Genomic DNA, 24,613 nt, shown 5'->3' on the forward strand with positions numbered 1-24,613 from the left:
GGATGAGTAAATCTTCGCTGAATCGCACTACATTGCCCGATATTTAAATTAATGCGAAACATGTTGAACAAAAACCTTTAAACCTACTCATCCAGGAGAACATCTGTGGAATTTAAAAACATCCGCTCTTTGGAGCCACCTCGGGAAAAGATTTGGCTCATTTATTAAAGCATCGCAAAAGAGGTGGCGCCCGTGAATATCGGCCGTGTAATACGGCCCTAAACTTAGCCTAGGCCAAGTAAAAGAAACGATGGAAACATGCTGAGAGATATTTTGAAAGGGATATTTTGCCTCCACCCCCGTGTTTGATTCCATATACATTTTAACTCAAAATACGTGTTTGTTGATAGTTATACAACACATACAATTGAACATAATTACTGTTTACCGGTACGTTCGGTTTAAAACTCTATATAAATTAAGATTCAACACAATTTCATTTTGATGAGGTTTTTTTATGGTGAAACGTGATGGTAAAAAAGACTGGTCAACATAGACGCTTTAATGTTATGATCCAACGAATAAATAAGTCTCCATGTAGATAGCATATCTCCGGGTTTTTTTTGCCGTAAATGGCCGGAATTTGGCGAAGATTACTGCCGACTTTATCCTAGTCGTTTGATATCAATCGGGAACACTGGCTTAACCGGATTTCGGACCCCACTATATAAACCTTTGCTTTAAACTGCAAATTTAATAATCTCACGTAAAACTTATCTAATTTTGCGATTGAATGCGTATGAATGTGAATGCGCTGAGTTGTTTTTCGTATCTTTGGACTAAGTGTACTTAACTTTTAGCAAAGATTATTTCGATTGTGAAGGCATTCCATCTCTATACGTGCGGACACAGAAAATGACAAAAAAGATTAAAACGGAAAACGGGGAGATGAAAGAGGTAAGAAATTAAGACAGCATGTAAACTACGGAAAATTATCAAGCACTATTTGTTGAAATCGACTAGTCTAAATTAGGCACAATAAACTATATCGACAATTTCTGATTATTTCTCCGAATTTTGCTTTTAAAGCATTTATACACACTATGCATTGACATTTGTTTTACAAATGCTGCAATTTGCAAACGGAATAAATATTGCGAAAATATTGGAAAACAAATTAAAACGAAAACGTGCGGAAATATCGTGTATAGTTGTTCAAGTGTTCAAACTGAGAAGTACATAATACGACTGCATAACCGATAAACATTAAAAAAAATCATACTATCGTATGAGTATTATTATGTATGAACAAAATGTATGTTACTATCTATACAACTGTTGTGGAATTGTATATATAAGTGGCGATGAAAAAGGTCCCCATCATACATGTATACTGTATATAAATAGTTCAACAATTCAATATTGACAAAACAATGCTGTTGTGATTAATCAGTCGAAAGGGAACTCAGCTTTATGGAAGGTGTTCTTGAAACAAAAGTTAAGCGCATCAACCGGAAAGCTAACGTGTTTGTTATGTCTCTTCAAGATGGAAATTGTTGTGCGTTTTTTACGTTAAAGAATGAAAGCTTGATGCATTAGATTTGATTATTTGAGCAGAAGATTATAGAAAGATATTGCAACGTTAATTACACAAAATGAACAATGTCGAGTACATCTTCAATATTATAATTTGAGAAAATACAACAACTCGATTTATTTCTTGTTTAGCAAAAGTTAGGCAAATGCACTGCTTACATGCGACTCAATTCTAAAACTGACATAACAACTCGAAAGAAGAAAGCTATCTGAAATACAGTCTAATTAAAAGTAACAGCTGTTGTATATAGGGAAAACAGTCTGAACTATGGTATGATTGTTAATCACAGCAATGGCCTTTTTACAATAAATATCTTAATATGGTATGTATTGAAATTACTACTATGATTTACTGCAAAACAACAAAAGCTATCTGAACTATTGCATAATTTTACATGTTAATTATAACTAGTAACTATAACTATAACTAGGGATTAAATAAAAAGCTCTCTAAAATATTGTATGATGAATATGGAATATCGCTTAACCTTAAAAACTGTCAGAAATATTACATAATAATTTATCACCGTTATCGAATATCGCAAAAAGAAACAAATCTAAGAAATATGACATACAAATTAATATATCAGTGTTTGGATATCGCAACGTTTTTGTCGCAAACTTTTCGAACAATATTATTCAAACCTGCACATGACAAGAGAGTTTGTTTTATCAGATTAACTTTCTTAAACAAGTCTTAGTCGTTAACAACCACTAGCCCTCATTTCAACAATATTGTCTTATGTTAATTAGGATACTTAAGACAAGGAAGAGTGGTCTAAGTAGGTCGTGTTTATTGATTCATTCGAGATATCCATAACGCATTAAACAACTAGGCGAATATTATTGATTTACACGTTATGTCATCATGATATCGTATCATTTTGAACTGTATGAACGTAATTTTAAGATAAAATCTACATAACAGTAATCATACACATTAAACGACCACCTACGTCTTATTCAGTATACTGTGATTACGATTGATTGTGTTTTCAATGAAATCGATCTTAGCTCATATGTGTATTTGTATTACAGTGGCTATTTTAATAAATGAGTGGTTTAACTAAAATTGAGCCATTTTCGCTGCACGATACTGTCATCGACCAAAGCATAAATCGTACCTCAACTGCCACTTCATCATCATCATCATCATCATCATCATCATCATCATCATCATCATCATCATCATCATCATCATCATCATCATCATCATCATCATCATCATCATCATCATCATCATCATCATCATCATCATCGGCATCATCAACATCATCATCATCATCATCACCATCATCATCATCATCATCATCATCATCATCATCATCATCATCATCATCATCATCATCATCATCATCAGCATCATCATCATCATCATCATCATCATCATCATCATCATCATCATCATCATCATCATCATCATCATCATCATCATCATCATCATCATCAACATCATCATCATCATCATCATCATCATCATCATCATCATCATCATCATCATCATCATCATCATCATCATCATCATCATCATCATCATCATCATCATCATCAACATCATCATCATCATCATCATCATCATCATCATCATCATTATCATCATTGGCATCATCATCATCGGCATCATCATCATCATCGGCATCATCATCATCATCACCATCACCATCACCACCACCACCATTATCATCATCATCATCATCATCATTCTTAACATTACCATCTTCTTTATGATAATTATTCATATGATTCTAATAAAGAAATATCACAGGCGTTTATTCTGTTTCGTGATTTAAAAGTATTTAGTTGATGGACCTTTTTCATCAGCATACCATACATACAATTGTTGCATATATTAAATGCAAACTGATCAGTACTTAAATGTCATTCACCGGCCCGTGTACACGTTTTGAGAGAGAATGGGAATGCTTATGAAGGAAGCATGATGACTTTGTTCAAAATTAGCTTTTATAATACAATTTTAAATAATTTAATAAGGGTGGGGGATGGCGGTGGGGATACTGAACGCACATTGAAATCAGGCAATTTACGGAACTTCACACCTATATGGTCTATCGCAACATTAAAAGTATTCTTAGAAGTACAAAACGAGACGTATTTAAGAAAGACGCCAGGCAAACAAGACGGCTATTTCATGAACAATATTATAAGAAATTGTATTTCATATATCGTATATTTAACAAAATAAACTACCAATAAACGCATTGAAGTATTTTTTTTCCCCAAAAGCCAGTCCCCTATACAGCAGTCATGTTTGGTAAAGTTCATGTTTTTAATAAAAATACATGTACAAGTCAAAAACGAGCTTGTCACGAATTGAAAGGGGTTTACGTTATCGCTAAGAAACACAGGTATTTAGGTGGTGAAAATCGGTTTAAAAAAACCTACATACAAAGATAACACGAGGGAGCGCAGTCTAACATCCGAACAAACACTGTTCAAATAAACGTCTGAAAGTCTGAAAGCATTTTAAACTCATCGCTTAAATGTAAACCGTTTGTCCGACCAGATTAACCCATTTTTATTGCGTTAAAAACGTACTATACAATCACAAAAGAAAATATAGTTGGGTATTTTAACATTTGATCAGGCCATTTTTTTTAATCTTTCGCGTCAATCTTAATCCTCTGTATACCAGCATCTTCCTTCGTGTATATATGTTCCTTCTAGGTTTGCAAAAAAAATGTAATATTTATATATAAATTGACATGGTAAAAACCATCATACTTTATAAATGGTATTAAAACCCTTGGACATCTCTATATATTGTGAACTGTTGAAACCGGAAAATTAATTGTTAGGGGACAATTGTAGGGTATTTATGTATTACGGCTATATATAACGTTAGGGACAGTATATTTAATTAATATTTTGCATTGATTTGACTGCAAAAATGACGTTTTATAAGACGCGGAAAATACGCAAATTTAACATAATATTTCATCAAACATATAAGAAACTCAAACAGCTCAAAAATACTGATTTTTAGATTCCGTGCAATTATATTCGAACACAATTAGTGAACATACTGTGGTCAGAAATATATTTTTAAGCCTGTGGTTTCTGCTGGACGAAATATAGAAAAATAAACGATTGTCGATAAATCTTAAAAACAGAGATACTTGAAAGTATGACAATAACTTGTTAAACGCACATATGTTTATTTATACAAAAATCGTTTCCGATGTCGACTTTCTGGAATAAGTTAATTTGGTTCTCGCAAACTCGACGCGCATGTCGATATAAAGGAAGCATAACATAAGAACGTTATGTTATATCTGTGTCTACATGTGTCCGTTTAAGAAAAAAAACACATCATCATCAAAGCGGATATGTTATAATGTAATAGCTCTTCAACACAGCTGTATGTCAACTTAATTATACGTACGAACGTGTATAGTAAGACGTTGATAACGGTAAATCGTTATAGATATTGTGACTTTAATGAAAGTATTATGCTTACGTGTATATTTTGTATTTGCACCACAAATGACTGTAATACTATAAATTTGGTTTGCTCAGTTGGCAAATAGATTGCATGTTAACTATTTCCCTCATAATAAGCAATGTGAAAATGGCTATGTGCAAACAGCATAAAACCAGAACAGCCTGCGAGTAACTCCCACTATGTTCTGGTTTTATGCTGTTTGCTGTGCATTAGTAACTAAGGGTTTGAAATGAAGCCTTTCAAAATTAAATATAGTAAGAAAGGTCTGTAATGAAATGAAAGTTTCTAAGGGACTACACCTGCGTAAAAATACGTATCTAAGTGGTAAAGGGTTAATTAATATGAGGTCGTGAGATAAATATGGCTAGCCTAGTTGGTTAAGCGCAGACCTATACATTCGAGGTCGTGATATAAATCTGACTGGCTCAGTCGGTAGAAAGCTGGAATAGTAACCCTTCCAACCATAGATACGTTTGTTGACGCATTTGTACTCCCTTACCCACATAGATACGTTTGTTGACGCATTTGTACTCCCTTAGAAAGTTATATTTAATTAAAGACCTTTATTACTAAGTTCAAGTTTTAAAGGCTTCATTTTCAACCCTAAGTTACTGATGAGCAGCTAACAGCATAATACCTTAATAGAATGCTAGTTAATTGCAGGCTGTTCTGGTTTTATGCTGTTTGCACATAGTCATTTTCACTGGTCTTTTGAGGGGGGGGGGGAGGGGGGAGGGTAAATCCGAGGTCGCAATATAACTCTAGCTAGCTCGGTTGGTAGAGCGCTTGTCCGTCAATCCGAGATCGCGATATAAATCTATCTAGCTCGGTTCGTATAGCGCTGGTCCGTTAATTCAAGGTCTTGGGATGAGCCTGGCTAACTCAGTATGTAGACATTATTGAATACATGTATAGCCTGCTTAATAAATATGTGAACACACACATGACACAAACATGCGTTAAATAACTGCATAATGAATAATTTTCATTCATGTGCTGAAAGTTTCGTCCCAGATTAGCCTGTGCTGTCCGTCTGATTATTGGCGGATAAGCGTATGTAAGGCGAAAGCTTTTTTCCGGATACGGTTCATTGTTTGTATCTTAAAGCAGTCATGCTTCGTTTTTGAAACGTTTTGAAACTATACAATCATGCTTTCCTGTGACAAATTTGCATCTATCCCAAATATCCCGAAGTATGCGAATATGTTGATTAACACTAAAAGTATTTTTCGAAAACAATTGTCGGATTCAGATGTTGATGCGTATTTGGAATCGAGCATAACACGCGAAAGAAGCTTTATAATTGCCGTAAGTGAGAGATACTATCGTTATATAGTAATTGTATCCATAAGAATCATGGAAAGATGTCGATGCATACCTCTGTAAGAATGCAAAATAATGAATGTTATCTACCGTTCCATTCTAAAACATGCTTACATGTCCCCATGTTCTAGACAGTATCGCTCGAATGACTTTGTTTTCTGTTATCGTATACAGAGATTGTTTGCACCGACAATACGGATACATGTTAATACGACAAACTCACTTGGTTAAGTGCATGCCTAAAAATCCCATCGATCTATAGGAAATACGTTTTCCGTCTTATACAACTGGTCAGGTCTTTGTAAAGACCAGTAGTGGTTGCTCAATAGGAGTATGGGTACAATTTAGCATATGTGAAATCTAAATGTCAATACGAATGACCCTAACCAAATAAAATTGATAGTCATCTTTATGCTCCTTCGAAATTTTATGCGAAAGCTATGTTAATTGTTTTATAATTTATGTATTCTATTCGGGTATCATTAATAAGTTTCCGTTCTATATTGCTTTAAACATGTAATGTGGTTCTTATTGCATATTTTAAACCAAACACATGTATACTTGCTGTTTGAAACCCGGCATCATGTTCTACAAAATGTCATTCTAAATGTAAAAACTTAAATACTTTTACTACAAACAGTAAATAAAGAGACTTTATTTCTACATTCGTTAGGAAACAATATCGCATATACTTATTAAGTGCTGTGTTCAGAACAGGATTTTACTTGAAGGACCGAAAGTAAAAGTTAATGGATCATTAAAATAAATTTCGAATGTAAATCAGCATATTATTTATTGCATAAGGACCGTTTTATATGCTTCGGAAATCATGTACATTCGCTTAGGTTTTGACATACATACATAGGAGAAGGTTATACTCATATATCAGTTATTAATGAACCTAAATCGATGTATGTACCTCCGGGACGGAAAAAAAATGAACATGTTCGTTACAAAACAATCTTTCAACAAGATTAAGCCAATAAGGTGTCTGAAAAGAAGTCTATAGAACCACATTTGTCTTTATCGGAAAACCGTGTAATATTCTGGCTTAATGTACAAAACAAATGTATGCATAATTCGGGATATGTTTAACGCCGACCGATCATAGTATTGCAGAGACATCATATCGAGGTATATTCGTGTTACTGTAAAAGCAAACGTCTTTATCAACGCAGTTATTTCAGCCAAAATCACACGGTACAAAACGACGATTAGTGATCCTCTAAGAATGCGGAAGAATGGGTGTTATCAGATACTCCTTTAACAAACATTGATAACATTAAAACCTGTTCTAAAGGGTGTCACTTAAATACAAACTTTCCGTACCCTTGAAAAATATTTACCTGCAATAACTAAAAGTATACGTTTAATGTTTCGCGCGTTCAGCTATGAAACAAACCGCACACTTTGTGATTAAAACACTTGTTTTTTTACTGTTAACTGCATTATTTTTTAAGTCTACGAGGTTACAGATCTCTAAATTAAGTTCAGTAAATATATGGAAAACCAACTAGTCTTTAACATTGACTTTGTTTGGTGCAATCAATTTAATTTTGCAATCCTGTGCTCAATAATGGGCTCTGGAAAAAAATATTTAAGTAAATGATTATTTTAATATTACATCTGATAAAATATAGAGTATGGAAATCAAAAGCTATTTCACTGAATACTTATTTCAGCCTCTTGAGGACACTGACATAGATGTCAAGGTCGAGGATCCAAATGCCCGAGGGGAATGGGGCAGCAAGGCGGAGTTCGTACTTTCCTGTATAGGCCTCTCTGTCGGGTTAGGAAACGTGTGGCGATTCCCGTACCTGGCATATGAAAATGGCGGAGGTATACAGGATATATTATCGTTTTGCAAACCGATCCCTTACCTCACCGTGTAAAGTTTGATTAATATAAAGATAATATCGTTTTCCCCCAAAAAGACTGTTTTCACGTGCAAAGCTTTAAATATCAGTTATGTAGCCCGTTGTAAAACTAAATTAAAGTGCGACATTTGTTCTGCAACTAGAGAATAAATTGAAAATGATGACGAGATTTACGAATGATGCATGCAAAGTGTCTTTAAATATGTTGTGATAGCCAAATCGGTCTTCGCCAATTCATGAGCAATATGTAATCACTCCGTTGTAAATTCAATAATGACAGCACATTGATTATGAACCTACAAAAAACAACAAATGTCAACATTTGGATGCAAATGTTTTAGTCTAAACCAAATGCTTTAATAATCCATTCAATTTATTACAGCCTTATGGTGGTTGATCTTACACGCAACCAAGATGACCCCTTGCTTACAACTAGTTTACACTGAGTCGTGTTCTGAGAAAACTGGGCATAATGCATGTGTGTAAAGTGTCGTCCCAGATTAGCCTGTGCAGTCCGCATAGGCTAATCAGGGACGACACTTTCCGTCTAAATTGGATTTTTGCTAAGAAGAGACTTCATTTAAACGAAAAATGTCATAAAAGCGGAAAGTGTCGTCCCTGATAAGCCTGTGCGGACTACACAGTCTAATCTGGGACGACACTTTACGCACATGCATTATGCCCAGTTTTCTCAGAACGCGACTCACACTTATCTAAAACGGATGGTTCTTTTAATTCAGCTGCCTTTGTCATCGCATACATAATCCTCCAGATTCTGATTGGCAAGCCTATGTACATGATGGAGCTCATAGTAAGCCAGTACTGTGGTCGAGGTCCTACTGCTATGTGGGCCATGAACCCTAGCGCCAAAGGTAACTCTTACATTATAATGAGGTCCTACTGGTATATGGGCAATGAACCCTAGCGCCAAAGGTAACGCTAACATTATACCGAGGTCCTACTGGTATATGGGCCATGAACCCTAACGCGAAAGGTAACGCTAACATTATACCGAGGTCCTACTGCTATATGGGCCATGAATCCTAGCGCGAAAGGTAACGCTAACATTATACCGAGGTCCTACTGCTATATGGGCCATGAATCCTAGCGCAAAAGGTAACTCTTACATTATACCGAGGTCCTACTGCTATATGGGCCATGAATCCTAGCGCGAAAGATAACTCTTATATTGAACATACCGGTAAACCTGATTTCGTTTTAATGGAAGTGAACTGAGAAACAATTTGTTTTACACTCACTTCATACAGAATAATCGTATGACATATGGTTGACATTGCAAGAAATGTATGAAATGTTTTGATGTGGACCGTACATGATAAAAAGTGTATAAAAACTTGTATTGCAATTAAGTAGCGCTTATATGGAACAACGTATGCATTTTCTTTTTTTAATAATTTTCAATATAATATTCATTATATCATACCATGATCCTCTCATTTTTTTTTATTAAAACCACATGTTTTATCGCAGGCATTGGTATATCTCAAGTCCTCATCTCTCTGATTGTCGCAATCTACTACAACGTGATTATGGCTTACACAGTTTACTACTTCTTCGGTTCAATGCAGAAGACTTTGCCGTGGACAAAATGTAAAGACGTAAGTGTGTAAGACTAATTTAACGAAAATATAAGTGTAATTTGTATATGTTATTAATGTTTTTTTTTATAGCTGGTGAATATTGACAAAGCAATTTAAGATCTTATTATATGTGACAATTGGATGATACAATCATTGCAATATTCATGTAAACTTGACATACATTAATAATAGAAGTGCATAACTATAACCGAAGTGTACGCCGTACTAGTGACCTCGCCCTTTTGTTTGTGTATATTGTTTCCGGTATGATATTTATATATTTAAAGCCATTATGTTGCTACGAAGTTATGTGACATTTGATCAGATAATGCGTATCGGGATATGTATCTACTTCTTGTAGGAATGGGCTGTCGACGGTTGCGTCGAAAAGACCACCCACAAACTTGAAACATGTACCGGCAATGTAACCCTTGATATGGTTGGTAAATGTCTCTGCAGTCCAACAAACTACACTTTCAATGAGGGTCTTTCAGTGAATTGCACCAATACCTCGAACACAGCAGTCTCAGAATTGTATTTCTAGTAAGTTTGACTATTGTTTTAAAATCTAATTATCCATAGTTTAACTAAAACAGAAATATAAGCACTTGAATGCAAGTTTTATTTATAAATGAACAAAATGCACTTTAAGAATCGTGTCACAAAATTCTTTGTGGTTTCATATCCTGTATAATTTCTCTTTTTTGACAACTCTTTTTTTTTTCAAAATAATATTCATGTAATAAATATCAAGGCAAAATACAAACATTTATCCTGTCACATGCCCTTAAATCAGCCCGATAACCAGGTAACCTAATATCCCAAAAGAAATTAGGCTAGATGACCACGTGACCTCGAATATCCGTCAGTTGCTGTCCGCGCATGCGCCTTCCTGTTCTATTTTCTATTTATAAAATATATTTGTTTTCAATTAAAAAAAATATTATTTTAACAGCATAATTTCGTCTTTGTGTATTGAATTATTAACGATTGACTCGATTTCTGTGTTGTTTAACAAGACGGAAGCTAGCCTAAGCGTTTCGCATGACGTGACGTCACAATGTTTTTGCTGCAGCGTGTTTTCTCCCATATTAAATAGTTAAACACAAAATACTGTAAAACTATATATTTTAGAAACATTTCAACGAGTGTTGTAAATGTGACAGGATAAATAGAATAATAGGTTGGTGACGTGGATAGAGAATGGTTATCTGGCTCGTCGGAGGATCTTATCGGGTTCACCGAACTTCCTCCGACTTACCAGATAACCATTCTCCATCCACATCACCAACCTATTATTCTCTATGTATTAGGACGTGTAATCTTACCTGTAAACGCTCACTCTCAAACAATAGTGATATTATATCAAAAGAGAATTCTATTTTACAGAACATACCAAAACAATTAATAATTGACAATGGCTTATTAACTATTAAAGAACGTATCTTATTATGTTATATCCTTCATATGTTGTCCTTTAATGTCCTGCAAAACATATATAAGGTTCTATTATTTAAGTTTGTATCTGCTATTTATTTACTTTCGCATTTTACTAGTAATTCAAAATTTGTCACATGTACAAACTGTTATACTTAGTATTACCCGTAAACCTTTACAGCAAGACGGTTATACAAAAAGCCCCTAATATGTATCCCTCGGACATGGGAGCCCCAATCTGGCAACTGGCCCTCTGTCTCCTCCTATCCTGGGTAGTTGTAGTTGCGTGCCTTATTAAAGGGATCAAGTCCTCTGGAAAGGTAATCATTGAACACAACTTTTGTTTTGTTGAAGGGGTATGTCCTTTTCTGTAAATTATTCTTTTGGACAATAAACATTTATACAGCATGTTGCATGTCTCGACACGTATCCGACCGACGTGTCTTTGAACAGCCCAAGTGAAAGAAGATATGGCCATTATGTGTTTGATATCGAATGTAAACATACTGAAACGGATTGGTACGAACTATCTTTTCCGGTAAAGTATTTTTATGAGACCCGAGTACTTTAACATCAACAGATAATTCGTCGCTGTTCTTCGAAAACCGCGTAAGTCAATTTTTACAACTGTTCAATAGGCAAAAAAAAAACATTTTTAAAATAAAATAATTTAGATAAGCTAAATAAAGAACCAAATATAAAAGAGATAACTGCGTAAGTCCATTTTCAGAATTAAAATGACAACTACAGGCTTTTATATTTTCATAAATAAAAAATATGCCCATGTTAATTAAGACTATCTTAATTAATATATTTTAAAACTGAAAAAAATATTTAAAAAATGTTTTTTAAAAAGTTGGAAAAATTGACTTACGCAGTTTTTGCAGAAACAATTAGTGCACCAATGAGTGTCCAGGATTTTCTCACGTGCTCATAACTATGCCTTCCAATTGGATATGAAATCCAATCTTATAAAAAAAATAACATTTTGCGCCAAATTTGACTTACGCGGTTTCTGAAGAACAGCGACGAATTGTTAAATTATATTTTAACACACAAAATCCAATATCTACTTGGACAACAGTCTTTACCGTAAAACCAGTGTCTATCTTCAGTAATGCTCTTCATTTCACAAACCAGTGTTTTCCTAAATCTGTTGAAGTTTACCCCAAGATTCCGGAGCAAGTTTCTATTTAATCATTTAATACAATACTTTCAAATCACTCACACGATTAAAACAAAAAGGACTATTTTTGTATTTGCAAATTTTGACTTTGCGTCGTGATTTAGAAGCAAAAAAGTACTTTGAAAAAAAAGTAGTTTTTGAAACATTTGCATCGAATTGTAATAAATTGTAAAATGTCGCGCGTCAAGCATTTATTTTTTAGATAATTGTTTAGAAAAGTAACTGACATATAAACTACTGCTTGAACACGTCTTCAAAGATTTTTACGCTAATATCAAAATAATTGACTACAATATTAGATGCAATATAAATATAATAATTTGATATATATATAAGAATTGGATGAATACATTGATTCGCCCTTTGTTAACAAGAAACCAACTGGCAAAAATATATCAGCAAAATAAAATATAATCGAATATAATCTTTTCCTCAGTATGTCTGAATGGGGAGCTTCATTTTAATCACGTGTATATATGAATTGTCACACTCAGGTACACGTAGCTATTTTATGATTGAATAAGATACAAAATAGCGTTTGTGCTATATATTCTGTTACACACAGGAACGCTTTCCTGTTAACACGTTTCATTTAACACGTACGAATGCATTTATTTTCACTGCATCCTAGAATTTTAAGAAATCATAATCACATCCATACTTGCTACATCTTCGATGTGCTGTACTTGACTTACATGTGTCCTTGTTTATCCTAGTCATATGTTCTTATCTATAATTTTCTACTTTCCCTAGGTTGTGTACTTCACTGCCACATTCCCGTACGTGATTCTGATCATTCTTCTGATCAGAGGATGTCTGCTTGACGGGGCCATCGACGGCGTGAAATACTTTATCGTTCCAGAGTGGGAAAAACTGGCCTCTTTAGACGTTGGTTTCTATGCATACCATTTTGTATATTGTGATAATTATCGGGAACAAAGTGTTCATCAATCAATACGTCGAACTTTCTCAATCACGTCATGTTAAAAAAATGCTCACGGTTTAACAATATGTCTTTTTTTTCAAAATGTAACACTATTTTATAACACACGTTCAGGTGTGGGCTGCTGCTGCCGGTCAGATGTTCTTCTCGCTTTCTGTGTCCTTCGGTGGTATCATTATGTACGGCAGCTTCAACAAATTCAGAAACAACGCCTATGGGTAAATGTTATCTAATTCATGCCCATTCTGATAGCTTGATTATCATGACCAATAAACGTACCCAATAATAAAACTGTGAACACAATCGTAGCAAGGTCAGCAACATAAAACCGTAGCATAAAGCTTAATCCTGTGTGTAAATATCCGACGTTATTAATAGACAATCAAGATACAAGACCAAAGCAACAGGCGCGACTAGAAAACAAAAGTGTATTGCAAAAACATACACAAAATAGACACACGTAAAACCACGCAACGTACTTACTGCTATAGCTGCAACCATTGGAATGCATACTTGATCATCGACTTTCTTCTTACACCAACACTATAAACGCCCTTTCTTTCAGTGACGCCTTGCTGATTAGCACGATGGATCTCGTCACTAGTATTATTGCTGGCTTTGTCATCTTCACCACATTTGGCGGCATGGCGAAGCAAATCGGAGTGGACGTTAAAGACGTGGCAAAAGGAGGTTATGGTCTCGCTTTCGTTGCCTACCCCGAGGCTCTCTCAAACCTACCGCCCCCTCAGCTCTGGTCCATATTGTTCTTCTTCATGCTGTTCACACTTGGTCTCGACAGTGAGGTTTGAAGAACTGGAGTTTACAATATCGTTTTTCATTTATCAATACTTATTTAGTGTAAAATATCATATACACCAGTTGAGCGATTGGTAAAGTGATGTAAAATGCTTCAACATAATACAAAAATAGAACATTCCGCGCAAGGTCACATGAGCAGTACGATAAGTAACTTAAGTTTCTACCTGTACAACAATTATATTTTAACTGTTCCATGTAAACTGTATGTTACACTTTTTAAGTAAGAAGCATATTTCAATCATATAAATGAGTTCACATTTTATGAGAGACCTGTTCAAAATGAAAAATGCGCGCAAATATTATATTTGCTTTACTTGAAGGTAAGTGTTCATCATATGTTTTACTTATCTTTGTATAGTTTGCATGCATTCATATATCTGTATCACAACGATTCTTACTCAAGTACTCTTCGTGTTTTTGTTTCCAGTTTGCTCTTCTCGAAACCGCTCTAACGTGCATTCAGGACGAGTTTCCAAGACTCCGAAAATACAAGACTCACATGTGCATCGGTTTTGGCGTTGTGTTGTACTTAATTGCCCTACCATGCATCACACCAGTAAGAATAGTTACAACTAATAGAGCATCGTCGTATCGTTTTAAATCATACGACGATAGTTTGTGTTACAAACACGAGTCATTAATTGAACCACACACAACTTCTCGGTGTTTGTGTTCTCAATCGCGCGAGTTATTTGACGTTTAAATGAACAGACACATCATGTACATTTACATGTTTCTCACATATATAAAATACTATAACGGCATTTACAAGCACAGAAAGATGTAAAATCGCAGAATACTAGTTTCATAAGTTAATACTTCATAAAGTGTTATATTTGGTCTGACATAAGTAATTGTACTCATGGACCTCTGGTACGAAATACATCATTCTCCGTTTGAAAATGCCGTTATATTATTTTATATATATGAGAAACGAACCCAGTTTCCGTCGTATTGATTGTGTTGAATTGCATTTGTGTTTTCCCGCATGAAACGGACAGCATCGCGATAGTACCTGTTACTTTGTGTTATTAATACATATACCCTTTTGTTGACTCGGGGGCATGTTCATATTGCCCGGTATATAACTGAATGGACTATATCAAACATACGGTACAGATCATGTTTATCAGAACTTTTCGTGTTTAAGACAATGTAAACATGAAAATTACTACATCGGATATGGCGATGATTGTTTATTTTACAGGGTGGTGACTACGTGGTGACATTGATGGATTTCTTCGGTGCAGACTACTCGGTACTCTTCGTAGCTACCTGTGAGAGTATCGCTATCATGTGGGTGTACGGTAAGTAGATCGAGGTATGCATGATATACAATTGTAACTGTTTGATCGCATTGTTCTATCATTGTGTATACGATACCGACACAGTATGGGGTCTGCGTTTGTCATTGAATGTTGAGCGTTTCCTTCAGAGCTTCTTCAAAGAGCCAAATTTCGATGTTAATATTTTACTTAAAAAAGTATGCATGTAGCGTATAAAAGTCAATTTAACAACTTATAATTAGCGTTATATATTTTATTATATAATGCCACACAGTTTACCATAGTCCGCTAAAGTAATTATCTTATATAGTTTCTGTTTCATTTTAGGTATTGACCGGTTTATGCAGGATTGCACGTACATGCTTGGACATGAGCCTCGACCGAAATACTTCTGGGGATTTTGCTGGTTCTTTTGTGCCCCTTTGCTTATTGGGGTAAAGATGAGCTAAATATTTTTTGTGTTTATCTATAAAGTGCATTTCGACATTTGAGCATTGAATACGTGCTATATTGACATGGTCATGAACCTTCCTTAACTTCATATAGCTTTGGCTCTATATGCCTGCACAAACACAGATGAAAAATGGTTACAGTTTAAGTATCGCTCATATGACAAATGTTTTGATAGTTTACGTATGTTTGTTTCTTTCACGAGCACAAACAGAAGTAAGAGAGTCACTCAACACAATGTAATTACGATGTCCGCAATTTTCAGGCACTCTTCCTCTACCGAATGATTAAATTCAAGTCACCGGAAATTACCAAAGATGTGCCTTACCCAGAGTTCGGTCAAGGGATCGGGTTTGCCCTCACCGCATTAGTGCTTATACCGATACCCCTGATGTTTCTCTACAAATTCTTTAACGCAAAAGGAAGCGTGATGGAACGTCTACGAAAGATAACAACTCCCGATGAAACTTGGGGACCAAACGATGGTAGTATGAAAGATCCTAAGACCGAAGGTTTTAATATGAGCAAGAAGTATGGCGTTGACAATCCTGCAGTCGATGCTAATGGAGAGGGTTATATGCATATGTAAATGGGTGCGCGTTTGATGAATCTGCTGTTAGTTAGTGGTTCTACGGTGATGTTTTCTTTTGCTAGCTATCAATAGGATGTATTATGAACTTGAAAATATCTGACCATGTATTGATATATTTACCATATACGTTTTTAATATGTGTTTTACTATTTACATTCATAAACAAAACTGTTGCCCGTGCAGTGATTTGATGTTTTAGTTTTCGAATGATAGCTACATTCGAGCTACGATGCATATGCTTGATATTAAGGAGGATGTTCGAAGCAAAGGCAAGTCATATTAGGGAATTTAAAACACATTTAATGCTTTTATAGTTGTTACTATTTAACTGAAGACAGCTTTGGAATTATCCGCTGTGAAGATTCGATTCGCTGCAGTGTGTGGTGCGTATTATGAGAAATATACATGTTGTAAACCATTATGAATGATTTACGTAACAGGCAGAAATAAACATTCGATACATGCGTTAAAGGACGAGATTTGAATCAAGTGGTATCAGTTAAAATGCTATACTATTATTTCGAAATGTTGACACGAGCATCAAAACTATATCTTAATAAATATTAGAAACCAGTTGATGCAGCCCCTTCGGACATGCATGTATACCAGAACAGGAACCAACATTCCACACTAGATCTGAAAAAGCTAGAGCCGTTATTATTAACACTTCTCTAATGTACATAAATCTTTGTATATTTTGTGAATTCATATACAAATAACTTAAACAGGGTTTTTAGTTTATTTGTTTATGCACCAGTTATGTCCACCGTTGCACCGTAATGTGTATGTTTTCTTATTTTAAGTGTCTCTGATTGATAAGCGATTGAGTGACAACACGTGTTTAATTACTAAACGCGCACTGTTGTTTTGTTATTGCCCAATTGTTTTCGTAAAAACCGTTTTTTTTTTATTTGGAAACTCTAAGTTATTATATTCAACCTTACCAAGGTAGGTCTCCTTATGGCATGTGTCTGTCAGTTTGTGTGTCGTTCACTCTTAGGGTTGAAAATGACTATCTATTATCAGGTGATTTTCATAATTTTACTCTTAAAGAGGGTTGTGCTTATGTATCAACAAAATACAATGGTGACTCGTGATACAAGGTCAAACAGACATGCCCTTGTATAATAAACGCAATCTGAAATACAAAATTTTATTAACGGTCGGGTTGATGGAATAAATAATTAAATAATTTTAATGATCCAAAAATATTACAAAATATAAGCATGATATTATTTTATTAGAAAATGGTATGGAATCATCACAAATTTAACATAAAGTAGTAATGTTCTTAAAATAAATATTTGAATCATGTGTTGTGTATAATATCATGCACATTTCATTGTGATATGACATTTTCTGATTATTTTTTGTATCTCAGTTCGCATAAGTCTTATGCTTTGTATGCATTGATGTTTTGTCTCAAATGTCAGCTGTGTGTATACAACTTTGAAAGAATGATATAGATTTTAAAAGGCGCATGATGTTTGTCATACATGAACAGGTCTAATGATAATCGAAATATACACCGGAAGGAAGATCTTACGGAACTAAAATTTGAATGGAGCATGTTGCCTTAATAGGACTTTGTATCACGAACCTTTTGGAAACAAACTCTCAACAATCTAAGCGGACAATATATTAATGGTCACTTTAAGATTAATGGCTCAAACCTGTTATTTAAATGTTATATCAGTAATGCTCAATCATTGTTTTAAACTGATGCAAAACGGCAAAAATGTTAAGAATTTCTTAAATTTCGATTGCTCATTATTAATGATATTACAGACAGACCGATGGTTCAATATATGTATACGCATTGAATGCCATAGTTCTTGCTTCAATACATATTTGTATTAAATTAAAACATAGCTTCTCAATTCAAAGCAAATACCATTATGTGGCCATTGTCACATACAATATCAGTCCGATATTCAGAGCTCACTTGTTTTTATCAACATATTTATTTGGTAATATAACTCTGATTTCGTTAATATTTTAATTGTCCCATAACTTTTCCCGATGTATTTTACATCGTTGTGTTAATGCAATGTCCATATGATAATAATCGTAGACGTACACAAGTTAATATTACTTAAGTTAACTTATAAGCGTTCGCGAAAAGATTCGCGTAACCACGATATTACGATATGTCGGTGTAAAGTATGTTGGCTATGTAAATACTATAAGGTGGTTTGCATACCAGATGAATTTTACCACGAACACGTTCATTTTTACGAATATATGTATTATACTACTCAATACTCATTTAGTGCCTGGGGTCTTCTGCGGTTGCCCATGATGGTTTACTTACTAGATGAATCTAACCACAATAATATCCCATAGGCGAGCGCAAATCACAGAAGAAGCACATGTTGTTTACAAAAGTGATTCTTCCAAACGCATGCAGCTTATTGTACGCTAAATTTTATACCAACGAAAAATATACAGTCTGTGTCGTTTAAGATGTAGACATAATTTGAATGAGTAGAACAAAATGAACCCTTTTTTAAAAATCGGATGCGCACCAAACCGGAACACGTGGGTGCAATAAGAAAGAAACACTTATTGTTATTGGTTTAACGAAATTTAGTTGACAAACATCCGACGAACATTTAAGTAATAAGTTGTGATTTAGCAATTGTTTTTAAAATATATTTGTATTACAGGGCGAACCATAGACCGATAGAAATTCTTGTATCTACATCTTTGTTCTTATAATGTGAAATTCTGTGTTTGGACGTTTTGCGTCCATAGTTTCAGTTTAGCCGATTTCTGGTCGCGGTGTTTGTAAAGCTGATAAATATCTTCTTAAAATAATATCGTGAACGCCATCGAGATACAGGCACGTAAATTAGACAATAACACACGGCATAGCTGGGCCGGACGTCTACAATCGGCCAGCTGCCGACATAACGGCCTAGCGACCAGGAGTTCACGGGATCGATCTTCAGTGTGTAAGCGTTCTTTAGATCTCCCCCAAAGACATCACGTACTGGTTCTAGGCCCCGGAAGAGTACTCAAGAGCGTTCCAAGTAAGAAGTAAGTTCTTTAAATGCAATCGAGCTAAAATAGATAGGTTTGGACTAATTGAGTCGCGTCCAGAGAAAAATGGGTTTAATGCATGTGCGTAAAGTGTCGTCCCAGATTAGCCTGTGTAATCCGCACAGGCTAATCAGGGACGACACTCTCAGCTTTTATGACGTTTTCGTTAACATGAAGTCTCTTCTTAGCAAAAATCCAATTTAGGCGGAAAGTGTCGTAACTGATTAGCATGAGCGGACTGCTGATATGTTGATAACTTACCAGCAATATTGTCGAGACTTGATTTTATAGAAAGGAGGTTTGGTCACCACACTTATGTTTGCTTTACTTATTTAATAATTCTGTAAGATTTTTTGACAAATTAAAAAATATATGGGGCAATACATACTTATTTCTCATTCCAAAATTAAACAAAATATAACGTTAATTCAATACATTTCCCGATTTTTCCAAAGCTGCTTTTGCCTCTAACATCCTTAATATTTAACAAAATACTACATACGAAAAACGGCGTTCACGGAAATTATGAGATAGCGGAGAGTGTAAATGTCTTAGAGTGTCGGAAACGTACCTGAACTATATGTTAGCGTATATTCATTGACGGTTTTATTAACCCATTTATGCCTAGTGGACTCTCTCATCCTTCTAAATTGGATCAATTTATTTCCAAAATTAAAGATGTCTAGTATATTTTTTTTCTATATTTATAATATTTCTTAGAGAAATTCCTTTAAGCAAACAGCGCAGACCCTGATGAAACCCATCATGCGGCGTCTCATCTGGGTCTACGCTGTTTGCCAATGCCTTTTTTCTAGACGCTAGGTATAAATGGGTTAAACAGAGTATGTAATGAAAAAATCCAAACAAGCAATTGTTTTAGGCTTAATCGATTTCAGTTTTGATGTTGAATCACATGTGTCAAAACAATGTTATGCGATTTTCACAACATCGTTTGAAATAAGAAAACTCCACTCAAGTCCTTTGCTTAAGCCAGCGACCTATTGCCAATACTTAACAACATAACACATATAATTGATTTAAGTCACTACATTGGAGTAGTCAGTACAAAATATCGGGGATTTAATCCTGTTTAATGACGACTTGGTATTCAAATAAAACAGAGAATCTATATTAAAATCAAGTGCCATTTAATTAATCAGTAGTTTAATATACACCAGAGCATCGTAATTACAACTTTCGTAGGCACGATCAAATGTAGTTGATAGATATACAAACTCAAGGTCTTATTGTTAGCACTATGTAAAACACAACGTTTATTAGACAGTTAGTTGATTACATTTATATGTATGGACCCATTATTAAATATAGTCTTAAAGACTAAATTTAAGACCACCGGGACGGTGGTGTTTTTTATATATTGTTTAGATACATCTTGATCAAACAAAACCTTATATACTCATATCGCACGGATTCTCATTGCACACGCTAAAGTCCACACGTGGTCCAAAACAGGGCCCACCGGTATATGATGCCGGCATGTGAGCGCAGTCTCGCCACTGCTGACGACGTCCACCCCCACACGTGATACTGCAGCTACTTCATTCAGTCCAATATGTCCAGCGACCGTCTAAACGTGTATGATTTAAACAAATGATCTTTGTTCAGAGAAAAAGCTTCTGAATGTAAAGAATAAGATATATTCATTTCATGGGTACTGGTGTTAATTCTTGTTTTTGTAATAACAATCACACCGATGCATTAATTTTTTTTTGCGATAAGAATGTGAGGATTGTTAAATCATGGACTATTGCATACAGTTAAATAAATACGTAATAAATACAGTCGAGTTCAGATCATTACGGCTGTATTAGTTCAAGGTTATACACGCATTTAAATGTGTATTTCCTAATTCTATAGGTTAAATAAGTATACAATTAAACAGAACTTCACGACTTTTAAGTTTGAATAGACCTGTACAACCTCAAAAACAAATTATAAGCCGCTCTACCAAGGCATGGGTCCATCGTGCATGACTTGTTTTCCGTGGAAGGCCCATCGCAATTGTTTCCATGATTAAAAGGTGGTGGGTTGGTACATGTTCTAGTTCTCGTAAGTGTCGCGGTGCCACAAGTGATTGTACATGCAGACCATGTCGACCAACTGGCCCAGTTACCGTTCACTGAGAGAACGGTAACGTTTTATTTATTAAGATGTACTCCAAATGTCTTTAAATATGCCAATTTACCATATTGTATTGAACACACTAATAACACAAAGCATAATAATTATTGCAATAAAATAAAATATATGTGTAATAGTTTAATATTTTACCGTCAAAACAATATAAAAAGATAAATAAATGTAAATGAACAATTTACTTATTACTACTGTAATGCAATAATGCGTTGTCAGAATTTTTTATTTTTCACTTACTTCTGTTTAAAAATGTCCATTCGAACTGGATGCATAATTGTGTTAAGTATTTCATGAATAAGTGTTCTAATGCGTCGCACAATTACATGCTTGATCATGTAAACTCGATGGTAGATTTCATCATACACATAGAAGTCTATATTTAAACTTAGATGAATATAATCACACTACCGTAATTTCAAAGATTTAACATGTGCCAATTCACGAAGCTTGCTCTCAATATACAGCCCAAATATTAACGAAGGAACTCATATTAGCACAATTCAAGCTTTCGTCGTCAACACATGATGAAGGCAAAATAATAAGAATTGTATCTTTATATTGGCATTGTTATATTAAATTTTGTCAAACTGGATCAACTTGCATATACACATACACACTAATACAATATTAGGATGAGATTAAACTTAAACACACTAGTAAAAACGCACGCTCGTCAACGTATTCCTTAGTTAAACAGGGGTCGTATTCCAGAAGCATCTTAAGGCAAATTATATTCTTATCATTAAATTGGGAAATTTTCTTAAGTGTTTCATTTCCTATTGCAATAACTTTGCATCAAGAATAACATCAAAATAACATCATTATGTAAATGTTATTTTAGGAAGACCAACACAAACATGTGATTTCTTATCTAGTAAAAAATACAAAACATTGTTATTTTTCACTTAAGACTTAAGGGAAATTATTTGAGAAGTGACATAAGATGTTTCTGGAATACCACCAGGACACTTATCGAGTATATATATATGTAAAATATATCCTTACAAGAATTATCTGTGCATAGTTGTCCATTACATCGGTCCATCGAGCAGCAATCATGGCAGACGGACGCACGAGACTTCCTGTGAACTGTCAGTGAACGCCCGAAAATTACGATAGTGATTCCGTGGTCGGCGCAAAACTGGTATGAACAACAAAATTGACATGATTAACATCGACGCCTTCGTGATTTTTCTTGTTAATTATTAATAAATGCCTTGATGTAAAATATGCCGTAAGGTTATTAAGCTATACTAGTTGCTCCTCGGTCTAATTTCCTTGACATGTGTAGGGCTGATTAAGCCAAATGCATGCATCTGTTTTTGTTGTATATATAATTTGACTCCATTTATTAAACATTTACAATTGGTAGCAAACATGACGCGTATGTGTCGGGTTTATAAAGCGTTCACTATAGTATACATAGTTTAGAAGATACAGTATTATATCTTACAACTTTATCCACACACCCAAGATCAAACACTCTTTCAGAAGGTTCAGATCTCACGCGATGATAACAGGCCTACAGCAGAACATCATAGTAACTAAAATAATCCCATCCATCCAGAGCCATATCAACAATAACATTGAATTTATTAAACGGGTTAAGTATATAGACAAAATTTAACTGTACTCTAGTGAGAAGCAAATAGGGAATCAGAATGCATAACCGTTGATCGATTATATAACTGCCACTACGGCGACTATTATAATTTCTTGTGCTTCGGGCATCGAAGTCGTAACCAAGACTAATTAAGTCGTTCACACGAGAAAGCTTTTTCATACACAGCTTTTGTTACGTCGACCCCACTACTTACTCATATATATATTTACGAGGTACCAATTCATGGATTAGCCGTGGAAAGAACGACAATACATTTAGAAAGCATATCTTTGTATGACATTATTTTAGTGTGTATAGACTGCCAACTATGAAATGCAAAGAAAAAATCGACTTGTATGCATTTATATTAATCAATAAATGATAGGATAATTGAAGTTGTTACAATCGACATTAAAAACATTTCTTGATGGTGTCGATAGATATGTACTCATAATGCATTGAGTGCATTTAAAGCTTTTTGAGAAATCTGGAACGCTGAAAATCGAAAATGATGGACGACATGCAGAGAGATGAGCAAATTTCATTAATATATAATGCTTCTTCGATTTTAAAAGTGCAATCCGTGTGTTAATTATGATCCAAATATTCATATATACATGGAAATGCTTCCAAAGTTATATGAAAGAAGATGTGTTTGTGATACACTATGTCCCCCCCCATATATTTGACCGTTGACCTTGAAGGATAACCTTGACCATTCACCACTCAAAATGTGCAGCTCCATGAGATACACATGCATGCCAAGTATCAAATTGCTATCTTCAATATTGCAAAAGTTATGGCCAATTAAACTTTGACGCAAACAAACCAACAAACAGACCGGGCAAAGACAATATTTCACCCAGTATAGCCTTGGGTATATAAAACGTGTTCCGTGCAAAATGTTCGTTCAATGTTTTGTTGCTTAAAAGCGTGTGTTGTCGAATTTTGTAAGCTAAATATAGAACATTTTCGACAAAGCTTGCTTATGTGATTTATTTTCGCGTTTCTTAACTGCAGATGAAGCGTCTTGCCAAATATGAATAATTGTATAAGTTATCTCTGTGTAAAGCGTTAGCTCAAAAGCACTTACCGTTTTATCGTGATCAAGATTTGAGAAATAAATGGTTGAACCAATTGTAATACAGGTATCACATACATTTTATGTACGATTATTCCAATTTCAAAACGTATCATAAAAAGAAACATTAACAAAAACTTTATTATACCGCACCATATTATATAATTGGAAATATTAATCGGTGTTTATCAACATATAAAGAAAAGTAGATTCG

General features: G+C 34.6%; 1 protein-coding gene and 1 long non-coding RNA gene across 2 annotated transcripts; one reads left to right on the forward strand and one right to left on the reverse strand.

Annotated features, from left to right (window-relative positions):
* Positions 1-608: 608 nt before the first annotated feature.
* On the forward strand, positions 609-17,992 carry LOC127881917 (sodium- and chloride-dependent neutral and basic amino acid transporter B(0+)-like). Its single transcript, XM_052430130.1, has 13 exons — positions 609-897; positions 8,005-8,161; positions 8,940-9,071; positions 9,691-9,818; positions 10,162-10,343; positions 11,419-11,557; positions 13,177-13,311; positions 13,481-13,584; positions 13,932-14,169; positions 14,613-14,741; positions 15,393-15,492; positions 15,799-15,905; positions 16,187-17,992. Exons 1-13 carry the CDS (start codon positions 856-858, stop codon positions 16,508-16,510), a joined length of 1,917 nt encoding a protein of 638 aa, XP_052286090.1. The 5' UTR covers positions 609-855; the 3' UTR covers positions 16,511-17,992.
* Positions 17,993-20,918: 2,926 nt separating this feature from the next.
* Positions 20,919-23,261, reverse strand: LOC127832407 (uncharacterized). Its single transcript, XR_008026888.1, has 4 exons — positions 23,169-23,261; positions 22,721-22,856; positions 21,528-21,698; positions 20,919-21,146 (listed from the first exon to the last, which is right to left on the reverse strand). It is a non-coding gene; the product is annotated as an uncharacterized LOC127832407 (long non-coding RNA).
* Positions 23,262-24,613: the final 1,352 nt, after the last annotated feature.

This window comes from Dreissena polymorpha, chromosome 5, assembly GCF_020536995.1.
Source record: "Dreissena polymorpha isolate Duluth1 chromosome 5, UMN_Dpol_1.0, whole genome shotgun sequence".
Lineage (NCBI taxonomy): Eukaryota > Metazoa > Mollusca > Bivalvia > Myida > Dreissenidae > Dreissena > Dreissena polymorpha.

Bases quoted from the DNA above. Each gene is read 5' to 3' on its own strand.
- LOC127881917 (XM_052430130.1), top strand. From the start codon at position 856: ATGACAAAAAAGATTAAAACGGAAAACGGGGAGATGAAAGAG. The intron at 9,819-10,161 runs GTAAGTGTGTAA...TACTTCTTGTAG, and splicing joins CGTGGACAAAATGTAAAGAC to GAATGGGCTGTCGACGGTTG. The intron at 13,585-13,931 runs GTAAATGTTATC...CCTTTCTTTCAG, and splicing joins TTCAGAAACAACGCCTATGG to TGACGCCTTGCTGATTAGCA.